At 39.4% G+C, this 23,342-nt stretch overlaps 1 protein-coding gene across 2 annotated transcripts; it reads left to right on the top strand.

Annotated features, from left to right (window-relative positions):
• The first annotated feature begins 182 nt into the window (after positions 1-182).
• LOC311264884 (uncharacterized protein) lies at positions 183-20,984 on the top strand. 2 transcript variants are annotated; one of them, XM_084366066.1, is made up of 17 exons: positions 183-833; positions 1,401-1,561; positions 3,132-3,236; positions 3,561-3,665; positions 3,855-3,938; positions 4,180-4,284; positions 4,443-4,547; positions 4,774-4,818; positions 5,024-5,082; positions 5,591-6,211; positions 6,522-7,130; positions 7,446-8,183; positions 9,866-11,651; positions 17,465-17,641; positions 18,285-18,458; positions 19,166-19,212; positions 19,589-20,984. In XM_084366066.1, exons 2-17 carry the CDS (start codon positions 1,524-1,526, stop codon positions 20,575-20,577), a joined length of 5,787 nt encoding a protein of 1,928 aa, XP_084222192.1. In that variant the 5' UTR covers positions 183-833; positions 1,401-1,523; the 3' UTR covers positions 20,578-20,984. The 2 variants fall into 2 exon arrangements, with proteins under 2 accessions (XP_084222192.1, XP_084222191.1); XM_084366065.1 differs by having other exon boundaries at positions 4,735-4,818.
• The last annotated feature ends 2,358 nt before the right edge of the window (positions 20,985-23,342 follow it).

Below are 23,342 nucleotides of genomic sequence, written 5' to 3'. Positions count from 1 at the left end.
CAAGTAACTTATATGTACTTTTTGTGTTTGTTGTTTTTCACCAAATACTGCACTTACTTAACATGTATGCTGTAATGAGGTGAAAATAGGTACAGAACAGAAATACAACACAATTAATTCAATATTTAATTCATTTTCCATCACAAAATAACTATTTCTACGTATTTATTGTCATCAAAGCTGCAGCCCAAGTCTGCAGGGAATGAGTTCAGACATATTAATCTATTCACAATCTGTTTCACTGTGTCCATTCATGTTTTCATTGTAAAGATCATGGCAGCATACAACAGTTTCTGACAAACTGCAGATAACCATCTTCAAATGTATCTCATCTTTGGAGCCACTGTAGTCAGCGTCCCTGCTGCAGCAGAGTGTTCTGTCTGGACACAGTCACTGCCAATCATGGTTGAGGCTCAGGGATTCGAATCTCTTTGGTTCAGCTGCATGGGTCACCGCCCAGAAACACAGCTTGTGATTGGTCCAGAGAGTCAAAGACCTTGTAAAAAATAGTGGTGAAAAATTGCCACACAGGGTGTAAATAATGACAAGAATATGAGGAGAGACAAAAATGAAAGAAGCACAAATCACATATGCACATATACAGAACCTGTGTATCTCATATGCAGTAATGATTTATTTCCTTATATAATCACTGGATAAAGTTCAGTAGCTCTCAGAGGGGAGGGGGGTTGCTGCTGAGATAAAGAGAAAGTGAAAGTGTAGCTGTCAGCTCTGCAGGGAGGGATAACAGCACAGACAGAGTAAAACCTGCGTCAGAGAGAACAACTGTGTGAATAACAAATGATTGAAGGATTTTAACGCCATCTGTACCGGTAAGATTGATAAGACACGATGATGACTGTGTACTTAATCACGTCTTTAATGCGTTTCTGATTTATTAACTTGCCATCATGTTGGCCTGTTACTAACCAGGGGCATCCCTTATACATTTCTAGCATAGCATAATATTAAGCTGCAGGTTGGGCTAAACATTTATGGTTTTGCAAATGGAAATTACTTATTATACTTGTGTGCATATACTGTATTATATTGATTTATACAAGCCTTTGGGCTAATGGCTGCCAGGGATTTATTTTTAATCATACCATGTTTTATGTGTCAAGCTCACATCAAGGTCAAGGTCCACATGTTACAGTCATACTGATGTTAATCATTTACCACTAACTTACAATGACTTGAAATAACTTGTGAGATACCACTCCCAGACTCTGATCAGATTTGCTGATAGGCCTATCTGTAAGTCAGAGGAACTGGATGCATTTTTCTGTTTTATTCAGGGAATTTTTTACTCTGGTCTCACTTGTGGACTGGATTTAAAGGCCTGAAGTTATTACTGTCCAGCCTTTGTGTCAGATGAAAGTAAATATATTTGTGTTAAGGTATTTGCCCAGTAATGAGTGGGTCTTGGGACCAAGAGGACGCTGACATAAGTCAGTGTGGAGACGGACTGCCTTACTACTCACTGGAAATGAGAGAACAGGTCAATCTACCATAAAATCGACATGTCTGAGGAGCAGGCTGAAGCCTCATCAACACTGAAGTAAGTAGAAGTTTATTCGGGATACACTACGTACCATGCACACTCTTCATACTTAAAGCTGCTTTAAGCATTGTCCTCGTTTAGCTAACTTGCTGTCCGTTTTGCAATTAGCAGTCCCCTCCCTCCCCTCTGCTTCACCTCATGAACATGCAGCAGTAATCACCAGACAAAGCAGCAAACAGGAGGATCTTCTTCCCCCCTCACTCCACCTGTTCCTGATCCCCTCGTTAGTGTGTCTGAGTATATAGTCTTTGTTCTCCCTCATGTCTTTGTCAGTTCGTTCCGTGTTGTTCCATGTTACTCCGTCTTGGTCTGTCTTCCCCCGTGTTGCCTCCAGTGTCTCCCCATTGGTGTGTTTGGATTTTGATTCCTTGATTTTTCATTTGATTTGTACTTTGCTTTGTTGGACTTTGTTTAAGTTTTATGTTGCTACTTTGTTTTTGGTCCTTTTTTTTTTGTATATTCAGCTTTAATTATTAAAGCTCGCCTTTTGTTCCCCTATACTGCCTCCCGTGTGTTGTCTGCGTTTGGGTCCTCATCTCGTTTCCCCTTAAATCATAACGAAGTGTAACAAAATGTCCCACAAAGCAACGTTACATTACCAACCAACAGTAACGTAGTAACTGGTAGTGTCTTTGGCAGCTTATATTAGGAAAAAAATACCGCAGTTATACATGGAGAAGTGCCTGTCATCCTGTCTGTCCTACTGACTCTGACGCATGTCTGCCCGAAAAACAGCGTCTGTCCCCGGCAAAAAACTCACCATGTGTTTGTCTCCTTCCACTATGTGTTGGTGTAGTCACTGTCACAGCGACGGTCAGCCCTCCCGACCAAGACTTCGATGAACTTTCCCCCAGAAAACAGCCTCCCTCCCCGCAAGTGAGAGAGTCAGACAGCGTCCTGTTTGCTAATGGCGATTATGTAATTATTTAATTAAGAGAAAAATGTAACTCTGTCACTTTCCAGGATGTTTGATGGGTCAGGATCTCAATCACAACACATTATAACTGCATCCATATGATTATAAACAGTCAGCGGGTACATGTTTAGATTTACAGGAGGACACCAGGGAAACGTGTTGAGAAAACACAGACGTCATCATCATGACGTGTACCGTCACGCCTCTTTTGGAGCCACAGCGCCGGTGTGCTGTATGAATTAGGCGGAGAATTGCGGAGATAATGCGGCGTCTCTGTGTGAAAAGGGCTAATGATTATTGTTGGAATACAAATTTACAGCAGCTTTAATTTACTATTATTGTAAAAGTGACAGTCAGATGCATTTCAACTCAACAAAGTGATTCTGAAGTGATGCCATATTTTTTCCCTCCTCAATTATGTGATGGCAGAAATTCCATTTAAATTAACTGGTTTTACTCTGAAATGTTGCTGCTCAAAATGTTTTTGTGAACCTCTCAACTAAAAGGTTCAAGCAGTGGTGGCTGCTGCCAAATCTCTCAGGGGAGCAACTGATATGATGATGACTAAGGTGACTTTGGTAAAATGAACATTTAGGATGTTAAAAGTGTTATGATTTGTCAATTTTAAAACATTTTATATCTGTCTTACAGTCCGCATGACCAAGACAGATCGGTCTCTCCTGTACCCAGCAGTGTGTCCATGAGAAGTGACAGGTCCAAGGATGATCCTCTCAACTTCAGTAAAGAACAACCAGGGTAAGATGTTTTGGTCATGGTCTTTGTTTGATAGGTTCAGAGAGCAGAAGAAAAAAACGAAGAGAATGACTAATCAGAGTAGTCAGACTTTACTGCAGTTTCCATCTTGAAGGTAAAAAGTTTTTTTCCCAGATGTTAAAAATGTTAAAGTTTGTTTTTGTGAACCTCTCAACTAAAAGGTTCAAGCAGTGGTCGCTGCTGCCAAATCTCTCAGGGGGGCAACTGATATGATGATGACTAAGGTGACTTTGATAAAATGAACATTTAGGATGTTAAAAGTGTTATGATTTGTCAATTTTAAAACATTTTATATCTGTCTTACAGTCCGCATGACCAAGACAGATCGGTCTCTCCTGTACTCAGCAGTGTGTCCATGAGAAGTGACAGGTCCAAGGATGATCCTCTCAACTTCAGTAAAGAACAACCAGGGTAAGATGTTTTGGTCACAGTCTTTTTTTGATATGTTCAGAGAGCAGAAGACAAAAACGAAGAGAATGACTTGTCAGAGTGGTCAGACTTTACTGCAGTTTCCACCTTGAAGCTAAAAAGTTTTTTCCCAGATATTAAAAATGTTAAAGTTTGTTTTTGTGAAATCTCTCAAATAAATGTGTTTTAAAGCCCTCATGAGCCTAGAAGACCAGTCGCCCCTACATCCAGGACCATTCCCAAGGATGATCCTCTCGACTTCAGGTCTGGGCTAAGGTAGGACAAACAACTTACGCTTTCATACTATTACAGCTATAACAGATAATAAGATGAAGTAAAAATATGAGGAAGAATTGAAGGAGCAGAGCAGTGAAGGCCCGGAGATGCATTTTACCTCAAACTTGAATAATATAAACCTTTGTTAGAGTAAATGTATCTAATGTATAATGCACCCTTTTTAAGATGTTAAAAGTGTTATGGTTTGTCAATTTTAAAACATTTTATATCTGTTCTACAGTCAGCTTGAGGCAGACAGATCAGTCTCTCCTGTACCCAGCAGTGTGTCCATGAGAAGTGACAGGTCCAAGGATGATCCTCTCAACTTCGGTAAAGAACAGCCAGGGTAAGATATTTTAGTAATGATGGTACTTTGATACAGAGAGGTTCACAGTAAAGGAGAAAATAAACTGTAGATACTACCTTGAAGCTTAAAATGAACATTTAAGATGTTAAAAGTGTTTTGGTTTGTCAATTTTAAAACATTTTATATCTGTTCTACAGTCAGCTTGAGGCAGACAGATCAGTCTCTCCTGTCCCCAGCAGTGTGTCTATGAGAAGTGACAGGTCCAAGGATGATCCTCTTAACTTCAGTAAAGGAGAATCAGGGTAAGATATTTTGGTCATGTTCTTTGTTTGATATGTTTAGAGAGCAGAAGACAAAAACGAAGAGAACGACCTATCAGAGTAGTCAGACGTTACTGCAGTTTCCACCTTGAAGCTAAAAGGTTTTTTTAGATGTTAAAAATTTTAGAGTTTGTTTTTGTGAAATCACTCAAATAAATGTGTTTTAAAGCCCCCATGAGCCTAGACGACCAGTCTCCCCTGCATTCAGGAACATTCCTAAGGATGATCCTCTCGACTTCAGGTCTGGGCTAAGGTAGGACAAACAACTTTCATACTATTACAGCTATAACAGATAAAAAGACGAAGTAACAATATGAGGAAGAAATGAAGAAGCAGACCAGTGAAGGCCCGAAGATACATTTTACCTCAAACATGAATATAAATCTTTGTTAGAGTAAATGTATCTCATGTATTTATTAACACAAATATGTAATAAATGTTTTGTGTTTGTGTTGAAGCTCACCCGATCAGAAAACAGACACCACTAAGCCCAGCAGTGTGGACACCTCGAGCAAAGGTTAGAATAAACAACACAGAAACTTTTATCAGCTTAAAGCTGCTGTAAACGTTTTCATCATTTTAGCTAACGTCTGTTTTGCAGTTAGCAATCCCCTCTCTCCTCCTTATGTCGCCACATGTGCGCAGAGTGCTAATCATCAGACAGAGCAGCAAACAGGAGGATCCTGCTCTCTGTGTGTTCACGAGCAGACAGGACCGCCCCTTTATGGAGTTCTCTATCCTGATTGGATGAAGTGGGCAGGGATACCAGAAAATTAATTTTCCATTCCACAGCGTGAGCAAGAGAAGGAGAGACATGTTTACTGACCAAACACTCTGTAACAGTGGTTACTGCTGGAATATAGAGCTATTTAACACTATTTCTTAATTGCAAACACTTTTTGAATCACTCGGCTTTGATTGGAGGTATAACACAAAACTTTTTCATGTTTGCCATTTAATTGTTAAGGAATGTGACTTTTATTGCAATTACTGCATTCTGCACATTGTCTTTATTGTTTCTTTAGGGAAAGATGTCAAACACAAACTCACAGCAGACCTGAAAAGACGAATCCTCAGTCAGCATGAAGAAGTGAAGAAACTTGAGAGTGACACAGAACTCTACAAGATAGGAAAAGAAAATAAAGTACAAACCTATGATGAATTATTTCAGAAGTTACTGACAAAGACAGTGCGAACAGTGCTAATGACAGGAGCTGCTGGTGTTGGTAAAACATTTCAAACAAGGAGGTTCATGGTAGACTGGGCAGAAGGAAATTCCAACAAGAAGATTGACTTGATAGTGTCATTGAAGTTCAGCGAGCTGAATTCAAGAAAAGACAAAGTTCAAAGCATGAAAGATCTGCTTCATCATTACCTCAGTGATGATAAACACCCAGAAGTTTGCAGGTTTGATAACTGTAAGATAGCTTTTGTCCTTGATGGTTTGGAAGAATGTGAACTTCCTCTGGACTTTGAAAAGAACGAGGACCTGACTGATATGGACCAGACAGCCTCGATGGATGTGCTGCTAACAAACCTCATCAAGGGGAAGTTGCTTCGCTCAGCTCGTCTCTGGATCGTCTCTCAACCTTCAGGAGTTGAGAAGATTCCCTCTGAATATATTCAGAAACAGACAGAATGTCGAGGTATGAAACAGTCACAATAACGTAGTCTCATAACTATACGTATCATGTTATCTGTATCATTCTTGATGTTGATGTTGATCAGGACACACTGCAAAAGCTGAAACCATGACATACATCACTTTTATGGAAGATGTTTCATAAACTCAACTAAAATTAATGTCATTGCAAATTCCTACTTACATTTTGTGTTTTAGTACCATTTTCCTCTCTGGGCTTTCACTGCTGGAAAAACAAAATGCATAATGTGACACTGTATTTTTTGCAGTCACTGTACTCTGTTTTCTCTATAATGTCTTTATCATTTCTTTAGACAAAGATTTGAAACATGAACTGACAGCAAACCTGAAGGCAACAATCCTCAGTCAGCATGAAGAGGAACTGAGAAAACTTGAGACTGACACAGAACTCTACGAGATGGGAAAAGGAAACAAAGCACAAAACTATGATGGATTATTTCAGAAGTTACGGACAGTGCTAATGAAGGGAGTTCCTGGTGTTGGTAAAACACATCAAACAAGGAGGTTCATGGTAGACTGGGCAAAAGGAAATTCCAACAAGAACATAGACTTGATAGTTTCATTGAAGTTCAGCGAGCTGAATTCAAGAAGAAACAAAGATCAAAGCATGACAGATCTGCTTCGTGATTCCCTCAATGACAAAAAACACAGAAGAGCTTGCAAGTACAACAAATGTGAAGTAGCTTTTGTCCTTGATGGTTTGGAAGAATGTGGACTTCCTCTGGACTTTGAAAAGAAGGAGGACCTGACTGATATGGACCAGACAGCCTCGATGGATGTGCTGCTAACAAACCTCATCAAGGGGAAGTTGCTTCCCTCCGCTCGTCTCTGGATCGTCTCTCAACCTTCAGGAGTTGATAAGATTCCCTCTGAATATATTCAGAAACAGACAGAATGTCGAGGTATGAAACAATAACAATAATATATTTTCAAAGCGCTGTGTCACTTTTTCTGTTAGATTGTGAAATTCTGACTAGGAACTACTGCAAGTTGCAACCATGACATATAACAATGTTACTGCAGAGTTTATAAACATTACTAAACTGAATTTATGTGTTTCAACAAAAGTGACATACTTCTTAACGCTGGTAACTTTAAACTCTTGTTGTGGTGTAACATGTTCACTGTGTTGTATCATGAATAACTTTAGCTGACTTAAAGGTAATTACATCTACCCATCATCATCAATAATGTGCTGATTTGTTCTGTTTATCCAGAAACATTGAAGCGACGGCAGCAGCTAGTATCAGCCCTAAGAGGAAGATTTCTTAGTGAGGACACTGAAGTTGAAAACATAAATCATCCAAACCAACAAGACACAGAACACATCATCAGAGAGGAGAAAAGTAACGAGGTCGATAATGGAGAGAAAAATCGACGTCCTGTGGCAAAATCTGTGACACGATTGAATGCAACATCTGACATCTTCAAAGATACAAAAGAAAAAACAATCAGGACTGTGCTGACTATCGGAGAAGCTGGAATTGGAAAATCCTTCCATGTGCAGAAATTCAAAAAAGAGTGGGCTCAAAATGACAAGGGGTCATTTTTAACTTGGGCTTTCAATTCAATAATGTCCTTTTGGAGCAAAGCTGATGAAGAAGTGATATTTCCACTGAACTTCTCTGAGTTCAATAAGATAAAAGAGACAAAAGTCAGTTTGGTGGGACTTCTTGAGCATTTCTTCAAGGAAACAAAGGAGTGTGTGATTTCTAACTATGAGCAGTTCAAAGTTTTATTCGTCTTGGATGGACTGGAGGATTATCAACCTCCTCTCAACTTTGACAACTGTAACAGCTTGACTGACACCAGAGAGCCAGCTTCAGTAGATGTGCTACTGACAAACCTCATCAGAGGGGAGCTGTTTCATTCTGCCCGGCTCTGGATAACCTCCCAACCTTCAGCTGCCAAACGGTTGCCTGATACATGTGTCGACAGGACGACAGAAATAAGATGTAAGCTTATGGGTGTGGATGGAGGTAGTCATAAATAAGGGTGCAATCATATCCAAATGCTCTAAACTGCTGTGAAATGTAAACAGAGAACCATGAAAAAAAAAAGAAAAAAAAAAGAAGCGTCTAACATAGACAGTATGTCAGAGAGGTGTCTAATTAAACCAAATGTATGCTGTAAGTTGGAGGTGGTGCTGCACTAAAATGCTATAAAGACCTTTATAATGTTCTTCCAACATCTTAACTTACATGAGAGGAACAAGGCTTACAGTACAAGTCAAGTCCAATTTCTTAATGTTGACTTTTAAGTCTTAAATAAATCATAAGGTAGTCATCACCGCATGTGGTGCAACTTTTCATGTTTAACAACAACAGATCAATATAATTCATAATGATACAGTTGAAATCATTCATTTACCTTCTGCCAGCAATATAGAGCAAGCAGCACAGGCTTTAAACCAAATTAACCCAAGCAGGCTCTTCATGACTACACGGTTTGAAATAGTTTTAGATTAGCCTAGTTTTAAAAAAACTGAAACAATTTCTGAACATTTCTCAAAGTAAGAGGAGAGTTCACTCAGAACTAAATGGAGCTTTATGTCTTTAAAGGAGTATATTTCAAATTAACAGTATGTCAATGAAGCGCCACCAACTTAAAGAACACTTATTGACAGGAGAAACCCATCCAGTAGTTTGGGTTAAATCAGTTTTTGAGACCGGTTTCAGATTTGGTAAAGCTCAAATTTTACTGAGAGAATAATATGATTACATAGTGGTGTTGATGGTGTTTACAACAGACAAGTTGAAATTCTGTTACCAAATTTCTCACAGAATCAACAGTGACAGCTAAAATTATGTGTTGCTGCAATTATGAGACGCTACTGCCTGAAAGCTGCTCTTTGCTCTTCAGAAAGAAAGAGGAGAAATAACAGCGTTGTTAGCCTCTGAGTTTAATTAGTATGTGTATTTTGTGAGCCGCACCATCAGGACTCAAGAGTCAGTCACACACTTTGCACTCGCAAATGCATTAAAATGGCATGTAAGACTGTCATAATTGAGAACAGCACTGCAAAAGTAGAGTGAGTAGGAAGTAGGGATCGGCTTTATTTAGCCAATAACAATCCACTAAAATATGCTCGGATCAGCCCCAATTCCAAATCAAACTCTGGTTTAGACTCACAACCAAGACACTGATCAACCAGAACAACCTTGGGTCATGTATTTTTAATGGATGCCACTTGTCATGCACCACCCACCAAAACATCATTGCTGACCAAGTACAAGTCATGGCACTCCTTGATGGCAGTGGCTTCCCAGCAGACAATTTTCACTACTACACAGCAAAAACTGCTGAGGAATGGCAAAAGGACCAAGGCAAAGTGTTCAATGTGTTCACCCATCCGGTTTTAATGTTCTGGCTGATCAGTGTAGCCAAAAAATGGTCTATGGGAGGACAGCAAAAATGAAGCAAGTGCTCCTCTTCTCGAGCTGATTCCTGATGATCTGCTTGACTTTTGGTTAAATTGTATGTAGCTAAACAAACCATATACAAAAAAAAAACCAACAACTTAGTTCTTGGTGCTATGGTTTAGATTTAATTAACTGCTTGATTGCATCCAAAACATTTAATCGCCACTATTTGTTAATGTCTGTCCACAATAACTTTGATAATTGTTTCCCTACAGGTAAGCCTGACATAGTAAGTCAGCAGAAACTCAGAACTCAGCTGAAGGAGCAATTCACCCATGTGTCTGAGGGGATCGATAAGCAGAAAACCTCTGCCCTTCTGAATGAGATCTACACAGATCTCTACATCATAGAGGGTGAGAGGGGAGAGGTCAATGAACAACATGAGACCAGACAAGTTCAAGATGCAAAGTTCAAACCAGAGACACAAGAAACATTGATTAAATATCAGGACATCTTCAAACCAGCATCTGGAGAAAGTAGACCCATCAGAACCGTGCTAACAATCGGAGTGGCAGGCATTGGAAAGTCATTTGCTACAATGAAGTACATGCTGGACTGGGCTGAGGGTATGGCCAACAATGACGTATTTTATATGTTTCCTCTTTCTTTCCGGGAGCTGAATTTGAAAAAAGAGGAACATCTCAGCTTGGAGGAACTTATTAACATCTTTTTTCCGGGTATGAAGACATCAGAAATAACAGACTATGACAAGTACAGAATTCTGATTGTCCTGGATGGTTTTGATGAAAGTCGCCTTAATCTTGACTTTAATGCACGTACCTCTCACACAGATGTTGGAAGGGCAGCCTCAGTGAATGTTCTGTTGACAAACCTCATCCAAGGAAATCTGTTTCCTGAAGCTCAAATCTGGATCACCTCGCGACCTGCAGCATCCAACCGTATCCCTGCTCATACAGTTGACCGGGTTACAGAGGTGCGAGGATTCAATGATGATCAGAAGGAAGAGTACTTCAGGAAGAGATTCAGTGACAAGGAGTTGGCTGAGAAAATTTTGTCACATGTGAAAAAATCAAGAAGCATTTATATCATGTGTCACGTCCCTGTCTTCTGTTGGATCACGTCAAAAGTCCTGGAGGACTTTGTGAACAGAGAACAAGAAGGAAGGATGCCCAAGGCTCTGACTGACATGTACATATACTTCCTTTTGCTACAATGCAGACAGGCAAATGTGAAGTATCCTGGAGATGACATAGGTGGGAGGTCTGAGACATGCTGGAATCAAAAGAACCAGGAAACAATCATTTCTCTGGGGAAACTGGCCTTCGAGAGTCTCGAGGAAGGAAACCTTCTCTTCACTGAAGAAGACTTGACAGAGTGCGGTCTTGACATCACTGAGGCTGCAGTTTTCTCTGGATTATTCACGCAGATCAAACGAGAAGGCTGTGGAGTGAGCGAACAGAAACTCTTCTGCTTCGTCCATCTGAGCATTCAAGAGTTCCTGGCAGCTTTTTATGTCTTTCACACATTCAATAACAAAGGTGAAAATCTGCTTACCAAACCCACTTTGACAGTTGCAGACTTAGACTTCTACAAGACAGCAGTCGACAAGGCTTTGGGGAGCAAACATGGAGACTGGGATCTGTTTCTCCGCTTCCTGCTAGGCCTCTCCCTGGAGACCAACCAGGAACTACTGCAAGAGCTGCTGAAAGAGAAAGAAAATAACAAGGAGATCAACAAGGAAACTATTGAGTACATCAAAGAAAAGATTCAGGAAGAGAACAGTGATGCTGATAAAAAGTTCAATCTCTTCCACTGTCTGAATGAGCTGAATGACCACTCTCTGGTGGAAGAAGTCAAAAAGTACCTGCAATCTGAAACAGTCACATTTGAAAATTTCTCCACTGCCGAGTGGTCAGCTCTGACTTTTGTGCTGCTGACATCAGATGAGGAGCTTGATGTGTTTGATCTAAAAAAATACCTGAAATCAGAGAAAGTTCTTCTAGGAATGTTGCCGGTGGTCAAAGTCTCCAACACTGCTTTGTAAGTACTTTCAAAATTGATGATCTCGTAAAAATGATAGAATGTAGATCTCTTTTGTTGTTAACAGGCACCTTTTCATCACTCCCCACTAAGGACACAAAACCTCTGGAGACATATGAACGATAGACTGGGTCAACTGATTCCAAATTAGGTTCATCTGCTAACCTAGAAACCATAGAACTGCAAAGGGCAACAGTTTCAATAGGTTTAGTATGCCTTTTAACAGCAGCTATAGCCTCTGCTTTCTCTGTGGCATGGACTGAGACAGCGAGGGCAACAGGCTTCGCAGGGGGAGTCCCCTGTTTATATCCGTGTTTGGATTTCAACATTGGGCATTCGTTTTTCCAATGACCTTGTCCTAAACTATAGTTACAGGTTTTACTCTGGCCTTGCTTCACATGATCACTTACATTTCCCCAAGGAGTATGTGGTGCACTTCTAACCCTATCCATCTGCTGGTTTCTGGGAAAAGACTCTCTTCGACACCAGTCACCACGGACTTTGTGTGTTAAAATGTATTCATCTGCGAAGATGGCAGCTTCAGATGCACTTTTTACTTTATGCTCATTTTAGTAAGTTGTTAACTGATCTGGAAGAGTAGACTTGAACTGTTCCAACAAAAGAAGCTCACGTAGTTGTGGGAAGGTCTCTACTTCAGATGCACTAAGCCAGCGATTTAACAGATTTGTTAATTCCCTGACAAACTCCACATGCGTTTTATCTCGTCTCAGAAAATTTCTAAATTTTTGTCGGTATGCCTCTGGTACCAGCTCATACACTTTTAAAACTGCAGTTTTAACCATTTTGTAATTTTCACTATCAGCCATACTCAAAGCAGAAAACGCTTCCTGGGCTTTCCCAGTCAGGACACACTGCAACAACGTTTGTTCAGGGTCTATCCACTTCCTGGATTTTGCCAACCTTTCAAATAACAGAAAGAAAGTATCAGGATCTTTTTCTGAAAACCTTGGGACCAGTCTCAGGTTAGTGGCAACATCAAAGTAACCACTGGATCCTGATGGGTTGCTTTGAAAAGAACCAGAAAACTTACCATCCCTAACTAGGTCAAGACGGTAGCGTTCTAATTTCTGCTGCTCCTGCTGCTGGGTTAGTTCATCTTCTCTTAACTGGGCATTCAACCTTAACCTCTCAAGTTCAAAAGTATGCCCTTTGGCACGTTCCTCACATTCTAATGCCTGCTGATGCTGCATCATCAGTAAAAATAATGTCCTTTTGTGCTTGTTTTGGACACTCAATATTAAACCGTTCTGCCACTTTTAACAGCTGTTCCTTAGTGAGTGCCTTTAATAGCTCCTCACTAGGATTCTCTATAAACTCAGCTACAGAATCCATGTCCACATGAAAACTACCAACTAGAACCCAAACTTATCAACTTGAACAATTTAAACCAAAACTGGCTATGAGCTACAAATAGGTGTGCCAAACATTTGTGGAAGAAGCTTGCTTTCCCCTAGCTATCTACCTACCAGGTGTCTAAATAACTAACTCAGCCCCTAGACAAAAGTTGTGGTGGGTCGATTAAACACTGAGCCCAATAACTCAGTTAAGCAACCCTCATGCTGGTGACCCACCTAGACAGCCATGGTAGTGTCCCCGAGCAAGTGCTCTAGCCACACCAGTGCACAAAAACAACAAACTAAAAAAACAAATGTGTCCAGTCACCCAGAACACGTTTCGTATGCCTATTGGGAAAGGTAGCTCCAACCACACACACCAACACACCTATTTATTAAACCTATTCTTTACCTCCCAAGCTGGGCAAACTCAAATGAAAACCACTGTGTGTGGAACTCCCTTTAACATTATTTTCTACCAGCGTCACTTAAACCAAAAATGCTGACAGGTAACACTGCAAGCACCCCAACATACTGTAGGAGATACACTGTATTAAAGGCAAGGTATTAATCACTGAAGATTAATAAAACACTCGTTAATGGGGCACCACCTCCGATGTTTTGTCTATTTGAATAATCCGGAGGTAATTAATCAAATCCGACTAAACAAGGTTAACTTGTATCAATTTAAATCAATTTAGTTAGTCTCATAGCTGAATTAGTGACTTCTTTATACAGTTTCCTCGGTTCTCCACATCAAAGCAAGTAAGCACAGACAACGACGTACGGTTAAATATGTTTATTTACTAAATAAATCAAGGTGAATAAATGAAATGATGATTCAGACAACAATAAAACAAACAGAAATGTGAAGACTATATGGTTAAAGTGACAGGATTATTTAAGGTGGATGAGCGATGGTAAAGTCGTGAGTCTGGGCAGCATTCAAATGTTACGAGAGTAATTTTGATACTAACGAGACCCTAACCGGACTTGTCTTGTGAAAAGATTATTGTGAATTAGGAATTAAAAGAACACCAACTCATGAACGTTTAGTGAAACGTGTGCAAGATGCTTAGCCTACTTCGTCTGAAGAGTGGAGAAGCCTTTCGCTTCGATCTTTCTGCCGGATTTCGTCTGAGGGATTGCTGGCTCGCGGTAGCTGCGGGTCCCGAAGAAAAAGATGCGGTCGATCCGACTTCACAGCAGGCGGCTCTCTCTCGTCCAGGTGTCGGAGAGAGATCAGCTGATCCAGCGCTCAGCAGAGGATGGTCCGGTTCGACCTCACAGCAGGCGGCTCTCTCTCGTCCAGGTGTCGGAGAGAGATCAGCTGGTCCAGCGCTCAGCAGAGGATGGTCCGGTTCGCTGCCCAGCGGGATGGTACCGCTCGTGAGCGTAGAGGGCAGCGTAACTTCAGCTTGGCACAAAGTCGTTGCAAACCGTGGTCCTAGGTTTGTGGAAACAGGCAGTGACACTGCGCGTTTTGCTTGGCGTTTTAGTCTTAAAAAAGACTGTTGTTTATCTTCACACTCTGAGTGGTGACTTTTAACTCTAATTCAACTGATATTTAACTTTCCTGACGAGGATAACGAAAGGATAAGGCTGGCCTGGCGCTTCCTCAGTTATTTCTCAATACAAGAATAATTAAACTGAATTCTGTTCCACTGAATAAAATAGTGATACTTAACAAAAATAGTAAGGACGGAACTTACTTCTATTAACATCTAACAAAAATAAAAGCTCTTAAAGATTATCGCACGTGGTCGATTGTACGGAGATTTTATACCTAGGAGCTTGTTACAAAAAGAAGCAAAGTAAAGTGTTGAAAAATTTAGCAAAGAAGAGAAAGAAAAGGAGAAAGAGAGGACGAGGGAGCTCTGTCCCTTGGTTTTAATAGTTCTTGTTGCAGGCGGAGCAAAGGGGGCGTACTGACCACACTCCTAGTGTGGATGTTTTAATTCCACACCTTTAAACTTGATTAATTCCAACTATCAAGTTAACGCTTCGAAATCGCGCTTAGCCTTTCTCAGAACTTTACCATGGCGAAAGTAGATGGACTTTTGTGAAACAATAAGACAGTATGATCTGATTAAAATCATTGAACACTTATATGAAATCAACACTGGATCAGAACATAAGAATACACTTGAAGATAGCGTAGGACTGATGAAACTGGTCACTTATACATGTTCCTTCTAGTGTTAGCTTAAGGCTTGTGAAGAAAAACATTTTACAGACTTTTAAATTGTAGTTTATAAATACGTTAGAAAACTAAAAAGATCTCCGACAGTCTAATCCAGTTAACCATAACTTACCACTAGATGGCACTGTGACTCCACCAAACACCAGACACCAGTGAGCATTAAGCAGGATCTCAGTCCATGTTCATCACAGAAACTTAGGAATTGGTTCAGTTTGATGAGCTTATTTTACTGGATTTCAAATTGTAAGAATTAAACAGGTGAGACTCTGATTTAATGGTTAATTAGAAATGCTTCTGAAGTCTAGATGAAACTCTGACCATTTGTTTGGAATGTACCAAAGATAACACTGAAACAGATGTGTCGTTAATCTCTTCAAAGAGAGGAGGTAGAGAAAGGGGGGGTTTCCACCGTCCTTTTCTCTAGTGTGTGTATTGGGAAGTAGGGAGAAGAAGGATGAGTTTGAGGGACAGATAGCAAGATCGGTCCATCAGACGTGTTACCTAATTACAATTATAAAGACATTATATCACAAACAATTTTATCACAAACAATCCCGGTTCCTTTGGTTGAGGTTTTAAAGGAGAAGTAGCTTCATATGTTTCCTTCGTTTGACCTGTGTGAAAGGAATGTTCCTGCTTGTTAGGTCAAAAACAGTTCGTACAGGGGGTTACCATCGTAAATTAATTCAAACTGATTCCCTCTGGTGGTTTTATGACGAGAGAGTGTTGTTCTCCCTCCTAAGAGATAACACGGGGAGACATCCCGGCGTCTCCATCCTGATAACGTCCTCACACAGATGGAAAGTGTTAATAATGAAAAATAAAATAAAACAGGGCCTCAGCAGGTCAAAGGTCCACATGAGAGCGTAGGCATGTTTCCCTACAATACACAGAGGTACTTTTCTCCCCACAGTGCATTCTACTTACCAGAAAGAGCCAACTGCTGAAGAAATACTTACTTACTAATTGTAGCATCCCCGGCTAAATGATGGTCGAACTCTCAAACTGATGGTTTACACTCATTTATTCCTTGGACCGTATTCAATATAAACACACCGTAAGAGCTATGAAAGAAGAAAATAAAATACAGTTACCTTTAATTGAAATTACTTTTAACTTCTTTTATCCCATAAACAATCATGTAAGTTGACTCTCCTTTTATCTATTTTAATAAACTCATTGTAGACTCACAGGTTTTACTCCATGAATTTAAATATATATTTTAACTGCTACGATTGATGTTACAATCATGAAGGAAAATTCACATTTTAACTGAAGGACAACCTCCCATAGAGTGCAATATAAAACAATATTTAACATGAAATTAGCATTTTTTAACCGTTCGTTTTTAACTCAATAAACAGTTTTTAACCTTAGCAGACCTCACATAAAACAGACAAAATACATCCTGTTGCATTAATAAAACAACCTACGAGTTAGCTTATAGCTTCATCTCATTTCGAATACAGACCGACACGGCAGCTTGGCCGTTGCTAATAGTAGTTACCGTTAACCACAACGTTCTATACATGAAAATATCTACGGCAACCAAACTCAAGCCGGACATAAATATGGCATGAAAAGGTAACAAAACAAACCTTGTGCCCCTTATTAGCCAGGTGCTAGGGCGTTTCATGTAAGTTAGGCACACTTTAGCATTGAAGACACTTTTCCTATTGCCGTTAAAGTCCGAAGCACCGGATGTGTACGAGTTCTAGGCGAGACGCTTTCAAAATAAAAGCACTGAATGTAACGTCTGCTTAATATATAAAAAATAAAAGCCTGGCTTTAAAGAATGTTAATAAGTAAACATAAAAACACATAGAAATACTACACTCATATTAAAGGTCATTTACACTAATACTTTTTTTAAAGGGATAACTTTGTCCCGGACGAGCCCCCATTTGTTCCAATCTTGGCTCAGGGTTGTAACAAGATAGGAAGACACACACACAAAAAGTTCCAAATTAAAAGGATTTATTTAACTTATATGACATGAATGCACTCAGTAGTGTAGGTGTGTGTAAGTGTAAGCCATGAGTTAGAGGTTGCCCAGCAAGAGAGCACACGCTGGGTGAGTTGCTCTTTTATAGGCTTGGCTCCTCCCTTCCTCAGGTGCAAGCCGTTTGTCCGACGACCCACCATGACTCCTACAGAGCAAAACATAAAACATGGAGGTGTGGGCCATCACAGTTTAGTCAACACACTTTGACACCACAGATTTTTCAGATTTCTGATTACACATATTTTCACAGGCTGAGCTGGTGTGAGCTCTCTGAAGAATCCTGCAAAGGTCTGACGTCCTCCGTCCTTAGCTCTGCATCCTCTAATCTCACAGTGCTGGACCTGAGTCACAACGACCTGCTGGATTCAGGTGTGGAGAAACTTGCTGATGGCCTGAAGAGTATACACTGTAAACTGGAGGTTCTCAAGTAAGTGTACATTACATTTACTGTGTATTTAATGTTGTACATACTGTACATATCATGAACAGGAGTGGGGGATTGTTGTGTGAAGTTTAAGGTATTGTTATTCCAAACTGCAAACAAAGGTCAGTTAAGCAGAGCAGCAAACATTTCGTAAAAGTAAATTTGATCTTCAGAACATATAATAAAAAAGTCCATATGAGGCAAGTGAGCACTCGCCCTTGCATCAACTCTATGGAGTTAACTCACCCATGTTTACAAGATTTACCTCTGGAACAGAACCTGGGTTCAGGTTTCACTTCGGCTCCCTATAAAACAGTCTTCTCATATATCCCTGCCCCCACCAAAGCCAGGATAAGAATAATACCCACAATATTTGAGATTGAAAATGTGCCTGTAATGACAATTCATTTATTTTTTTTATAATTGATCATCAAAGTGTTTTATTTTTGATATTTATAAAATGACCATAGAAAATTTTGGATTGACAAATGTTCATTAAAATAAAATAAAGGAAAAAATCTTATGACCCTTCTAAATCAGTAAATAATATGTATTTAACTGCAGGAACCCTTAACAACAACACTTCTACTTGAAGCTCAGTATCACATAACTCTCACTGTGTGTGTTTTGTTTGTGTGGTCTGCAGGTTGTCAGGTTGTCAGGTTTCAGAGAACGGCTGCTCATTCCTGGCTGAAGCTCTCGAGTCCAAAACGACCTGCTCCCTGAAACAGCTGGATCTGAGCTACAATCACCCAGGAGTCAATGGGGTGACAACGCTCTCTGCTACAACTCCTTTTCGAAATATGAGCCTGGCAATCTGGTATGATTATATGTCAGGATGTGTGTTTATATGTGTAGGTATATAGCTGGTTTTCATAAAGATGGTGGTAATCAACTCGATATGTCAACCCAGGTATTTCCGGGGCTACAATATCAGATAAATCCAAAGAAGTAAACCAGTTGCTGCTGTATGTCATTTAAAACATAGTCAGGCAAAGCCAATGGGCTTTGCCAGTTTCTGAACTCTCTAGCCCTCCTGGAAAACCCTCTCATGGTCTGACATCAAGCTCCTCAGGATCTTCTACAAATGGTGATGCCATTTTCCAAGCGGTTGGCCATGATTAGCCGTGCTTCTATACGTATTGATGTTTTAACTCCAACATAATCTACTCTGGATAGTTAGGTGTGCAGCACTAGTTAAGTAAGAGGTGAACCACCGTTGTAACCATGAAACCCTAAAATTACCTCGCTAACCCCAAATCTTGCTTAATAGTTCAGGCACCTGGTACGCAGTATGTTTGTTGACATGAACGCCAGTTACACTCAGTTACTCCTGTCACAGTGCAGGCAGAATCGGGATAACACAGCATTTATTAATACCAGGTATAAATGGGACTCATGAGACAGGCCTGATTTTCTGCTGTATGAACTCTGTCCATATCAAATGCACTTACTTCTTGTCTTTTCACATTGAAGCTGAAGGTTGACATGTCTGTTTGTGACAACACTTTTATTCATCTTGTACAGCTTTGAGCACAGTGGAGAGCATCGGTTAAAGCCAGGCCTGAAGAAGTGTAAGTCTTTTTTTATTTCCAACACTTGTCACCAAGCCTTAGAAATTAAGCTGTTGGCTGATAAATTTAAAAATGAATGTATCCGTTCCCAAACTCTTCTGGTAGTATAGGTTATCATGTATGCACTTTTTACCATTATATATTTGTTACAGTACATACTCATTATATTTGTAAAATAGTTAAATGTTTCAAATCAAATTCAACATTACAAACAATTCAACAATTTTACTTTTCCCTTGATTTCATCTTTAATTGATTTTGTTTGGATTTTATTTTAAAAAACATACTTTTATTACTTTTGTTGCCTTTCAAATGCACATAAAACAGTAAACACACATTTACACACTAAAATATGTGTTATTTGTTTCTCTGTCAGATGGTGCAGATCTAAAGTTTGATGAAAACACAGCAAGCAAGAGACTTGTCCTGTCCGAAGGAAACCGGAAAGTTAAAACAGTAAAGAAGGTGGAGGAGAAGGTGCCACAACCTGAAAATGAGGACAGGTTTAAGAGGAGTCAGGTATTTTGTGAGGAGGGCCAGAGAGGCTTCTGCTACTGGGAGGTGGAGTGGGAAGGGGAGGTTGGCATCGCAGTGGCATATAAAGGAGTCGGTCGAGAATGGGACAGTAGTGGTGGTCTAGGATGCAATGACAAGTCCTGGAGTCTGCTCTGCCTTAAGGAAGGATGGTTTCCCTTGCATGGGAAGCAAAAAGACAAACAAAAACAAATAGTGCCCCAATGCAAAAAGATTGCATCGCCCCAACGCGAAAAGATTGCATCGCCCAAATGCAAAACGATTGCATCGCCCCAACGCGAAAAGATTGCATCGCCCAAATACAAAACGATTGCATCGCCCCAACGCGAAAAGATTGCATCGCCCCAACGCAAAACGATTGCATCGCCCCAACGCGAAAAGATTGCATCGCCCCAACGCAAAACGATTGCATCGCCCCAACGCGAAAAGGTTGCATCGCCCAAACGCAAAACGATTGCATCGCCCCAACGCGAAAAGATTGCATCGCCCCGATGCAAAACGATTGCATCGCCCCAACGCGAAAAGATTGCATCGCCCAAATGCAAAACGATTGCATCGCCCCAACGCAAAACGATTGCATCGCCCCAACGCGAAAAGATTGCATCGCCCCAACGCAAAACGATTGTATCGCCCCAACGCAAAAAGATTGCATCGCCCCAATGCAAAAAGGTTGCATTGTTTCTGGATTGGGCAGGTGGTACTCTGAAATATTACAGTGTCACATCAGGAGAGCTGAGCCTCATACACACTTTCGAGGCCAAATTCACAGAGCCCCTCTTCCCAGGCGTCTGGTTTAAGAATGGCTCTGTGACTTTGTGTGAGATTGACTGAACCCCTCTGCTCCGAGGAAGGTGTAATGTAGTGATCACTTGATGCTCCGATTGATATTTCCATAGTTTAGCACAAGCTTACCTGCATCATTTCAATGTCACAATGTAAAACATGTTTAAAAGATGCTGTTTTTCAGTATTTTAACACTGTGAAGGAAGAAATGGAGGGAAAGAAAATCTCATGTAGTTAAGTTACTAATTGTTGTTTTTGGTGAGCTGTAAGATTTGAAATACGCTTAATATTTATTACTGTTTAACAATTTATTATTTATTATTACAGTTTAATAATTGAATTGATGAACGTAAAGTTCCTTAACCCTTTATCTGGCAAGGAACTATAAATGGTAACTTCCACGGACATCCAAAATGGCGTTGCTATGCGGCATAAATGACTGGACTGGAGTGGACTTTGATACATGTTATATTTGTTAGTTATGTTATATTGTGTTATATATTTAAATATATATATATATATATATATGTTATTTATGTTATATTGTTATATATGTATGTTATTTATGTTCCATAAAATATGTTAAAAATAAATGTTTGTGTTTTTCTGCTGCCCTCTTGTGGCCTTTAAGTAGAAAAACTATTCATGAATTAAAGAAATAATCATGAGACAGTGATGATTATGTCTTTAACAACACAATGGACACTACTATCCTCAAAACACAACATTTATGACGCCATTCACAGATGAATGGTATCTTTTTTGTCAGACAGTGATTGCCTGTTTCCACCACCACCACCAACATTTTCAGAAGGAAAGATTGTACTTTTTACCTTTTTATAGTTACAGTTATGGATTCAGGTTCATTCGAGTTTATTTCTCATTTCAACTTTAAAAATACAGCTATTTTTTTTTTCATGTATAAAGCAACACATCATACAAAACATGACAACATTTTAAGTGTGTGGGTGCTTCAAACCTTTGCAGTGCAAGTAGAGATCTGACTTGTAATAAATGTTTATTAAGAATTTCACAAAGGCAACAAATCATGTGACCAGCTTTTAAAATATGATGCAACACTCAAGATGAAACTACCCATCAGGACAGTATATAAAGCAGTTAACTTTAGTCCAACCTCAACAAGCTACAGCATTAAAGTGCTGCTTACGTGTTCATCCAGCAGCATTAATATATATATATATATATATATATATATATATATATATATATATATATATATATAAATATATATAAAACACTTTAACAGGGGCTTAACATGAGTGATGCATCATGTTGTATGAAGTACCCAAAAGTCATAATTGAGTAAAAGTAAATATATTGTGTTCAAATATTACTTTGGTAAAAGGGAAAGTCCCCCGAGCGAATAGTACATGTTTAAAAGTCTGATATCAGAGGAGCGCTGTGTAGTTTTAGGGAAGACATTTTAAGAAAATAGAGGGAGAGAAGAGAAAAATCTTTAACTTTCTTTATATTTTGCCTTCTCTGTAGCCTCCTTTCTGACTAACTGACAAACTGTGTTCTGGGGACCTTATTCATCTCAGAGGACAGCTTGTTTATTCAGTTAGGGAAGTATATCAAATAACTATCACTAAGTTTGTATTATTAGCTACTGTTTTAATATTGTAAATATAAACTTTCTGACTTTCTTTTCCAGAACTGCATAGTGCACCTTTAAATGTACCAAAAGTACAACTAAAAGTAAATTATACATATATTTTCATGTGCATATGCTGTATACAGTGGGTTGACACTGGCCTGGCTGATTATTATTATTGTTATTATTATTATTATTATTATTATTATTATTATAATTATTATTATTATTATTATTATTGGATCCATCATTAAGGATTTTTCTGATTATCTTAATCAGATTGCTGATGAAATAAATAATTTAAAAAAGGCTTTTTGGCTGTAATGCAGCATGCAATCCGCAAATAAATGAGGTGGAGTGAAAGTACCAATAGCAGAAAAATGGAAACTCTCAAGTAAGGTACAAGTACCTCAAATTTGTACTTAAGTACAGTACTTGAGTACTTAGTTACACTCCATCTCTGCTGATACACCAGTCTTGCATGCACTTTCTGTGTCATCATGAGCATCAGAAGCAGCAGCAGATGAGGAATGAACTGGCTGAAGATAATCTTCAAAGATAATCTTTATATTTCATTAGTCTCCCATGGAAATGAGCGAATCCATGTAGGATTGACATTATATTGCCTACCTGTCTGCTTTAATATTTATAATAATTTTTTTTATTATTATTATTATTATTATTATTATTATTATTATTATTATTATCATTGTTGTTGTTGTTGTTATGAAGAAGAAGAAGAATTTTTGTATGCATTTATCCATCATACAGCGTGGTGCTTTTATTCTGAAATACCCCTACCGGACGTGCATCTCTTCCTACCCAGTAGCCCGGTGGCAGAGCAGCGGTGTCACACACAACTCGAGATGTAAGTACAAAACACCAGTTTGTCTTTAAGTGGCACTGAAATGATAATACCTTACTCTTAATAGTATTATGCTGATGGAAGCTAGTGTTAGCCCTCTTCCTGTGTTGGGTCCGGACCGTCGGGAAACAGGCCAGATGTTTTCCTTCCTTCCTTCACCTGACCTGCAGTGGGCAAACAGCACACGGGAGACTCCACCTCGGTCTTGTGAAGCTGCCTTAAGCCTTAATGAATGTGATTAGTAGCTAACACATGTCTTATCCACTATTTCGTGTCAAAATGGCTGCTGTGAAAAAAAAGGTGAATTGAGTGGATTGAACACCTTGTGTTTCT

The sequence above is a fragment of the Pagrus pagrus genome (assembly GCF_965226575.1).
Source record: "Pagrus pagrus genome assembly, chromosome: 11".
NCBI lineage: Eukaryota > Metazoa > Chordata > Actinopteri > Spariformes > Sparidae > Pagrus > Pagrus pagrus.
Note: the sequence above shows the minus strand (reverse complement) of the source record. Positions and strands in the feature narration are given on the sequence as shown.

What these genes read in the sequence shown, in the direction of transcription:
- LOC311264884 (XM_084366065.1), top strand. Translation starts at nt 1,524, where the DNA reads ATGTCTGAGGAGCAGGCTGAAGCCTCATCAACACTGAA. An exon ending in AAAGTCTCCAACACTGCTTT is followed by an intron (nt 11,652 to 17,464) that starts GTAAGTACTTTC and finishes ATATTTTCACAG; the next exon opens with GCTGAGCTGGTGTGAGCTCT. An exon ending in AAAGCCAGGCCTGAAGAAGT is followed by an intron (nt 19,213 to 19,588) that starts GTAAGTCTTTTT and finishes TTTCTCTGTCAG; the next exon opens with ATGGTGCAGATCTAAAGTTT.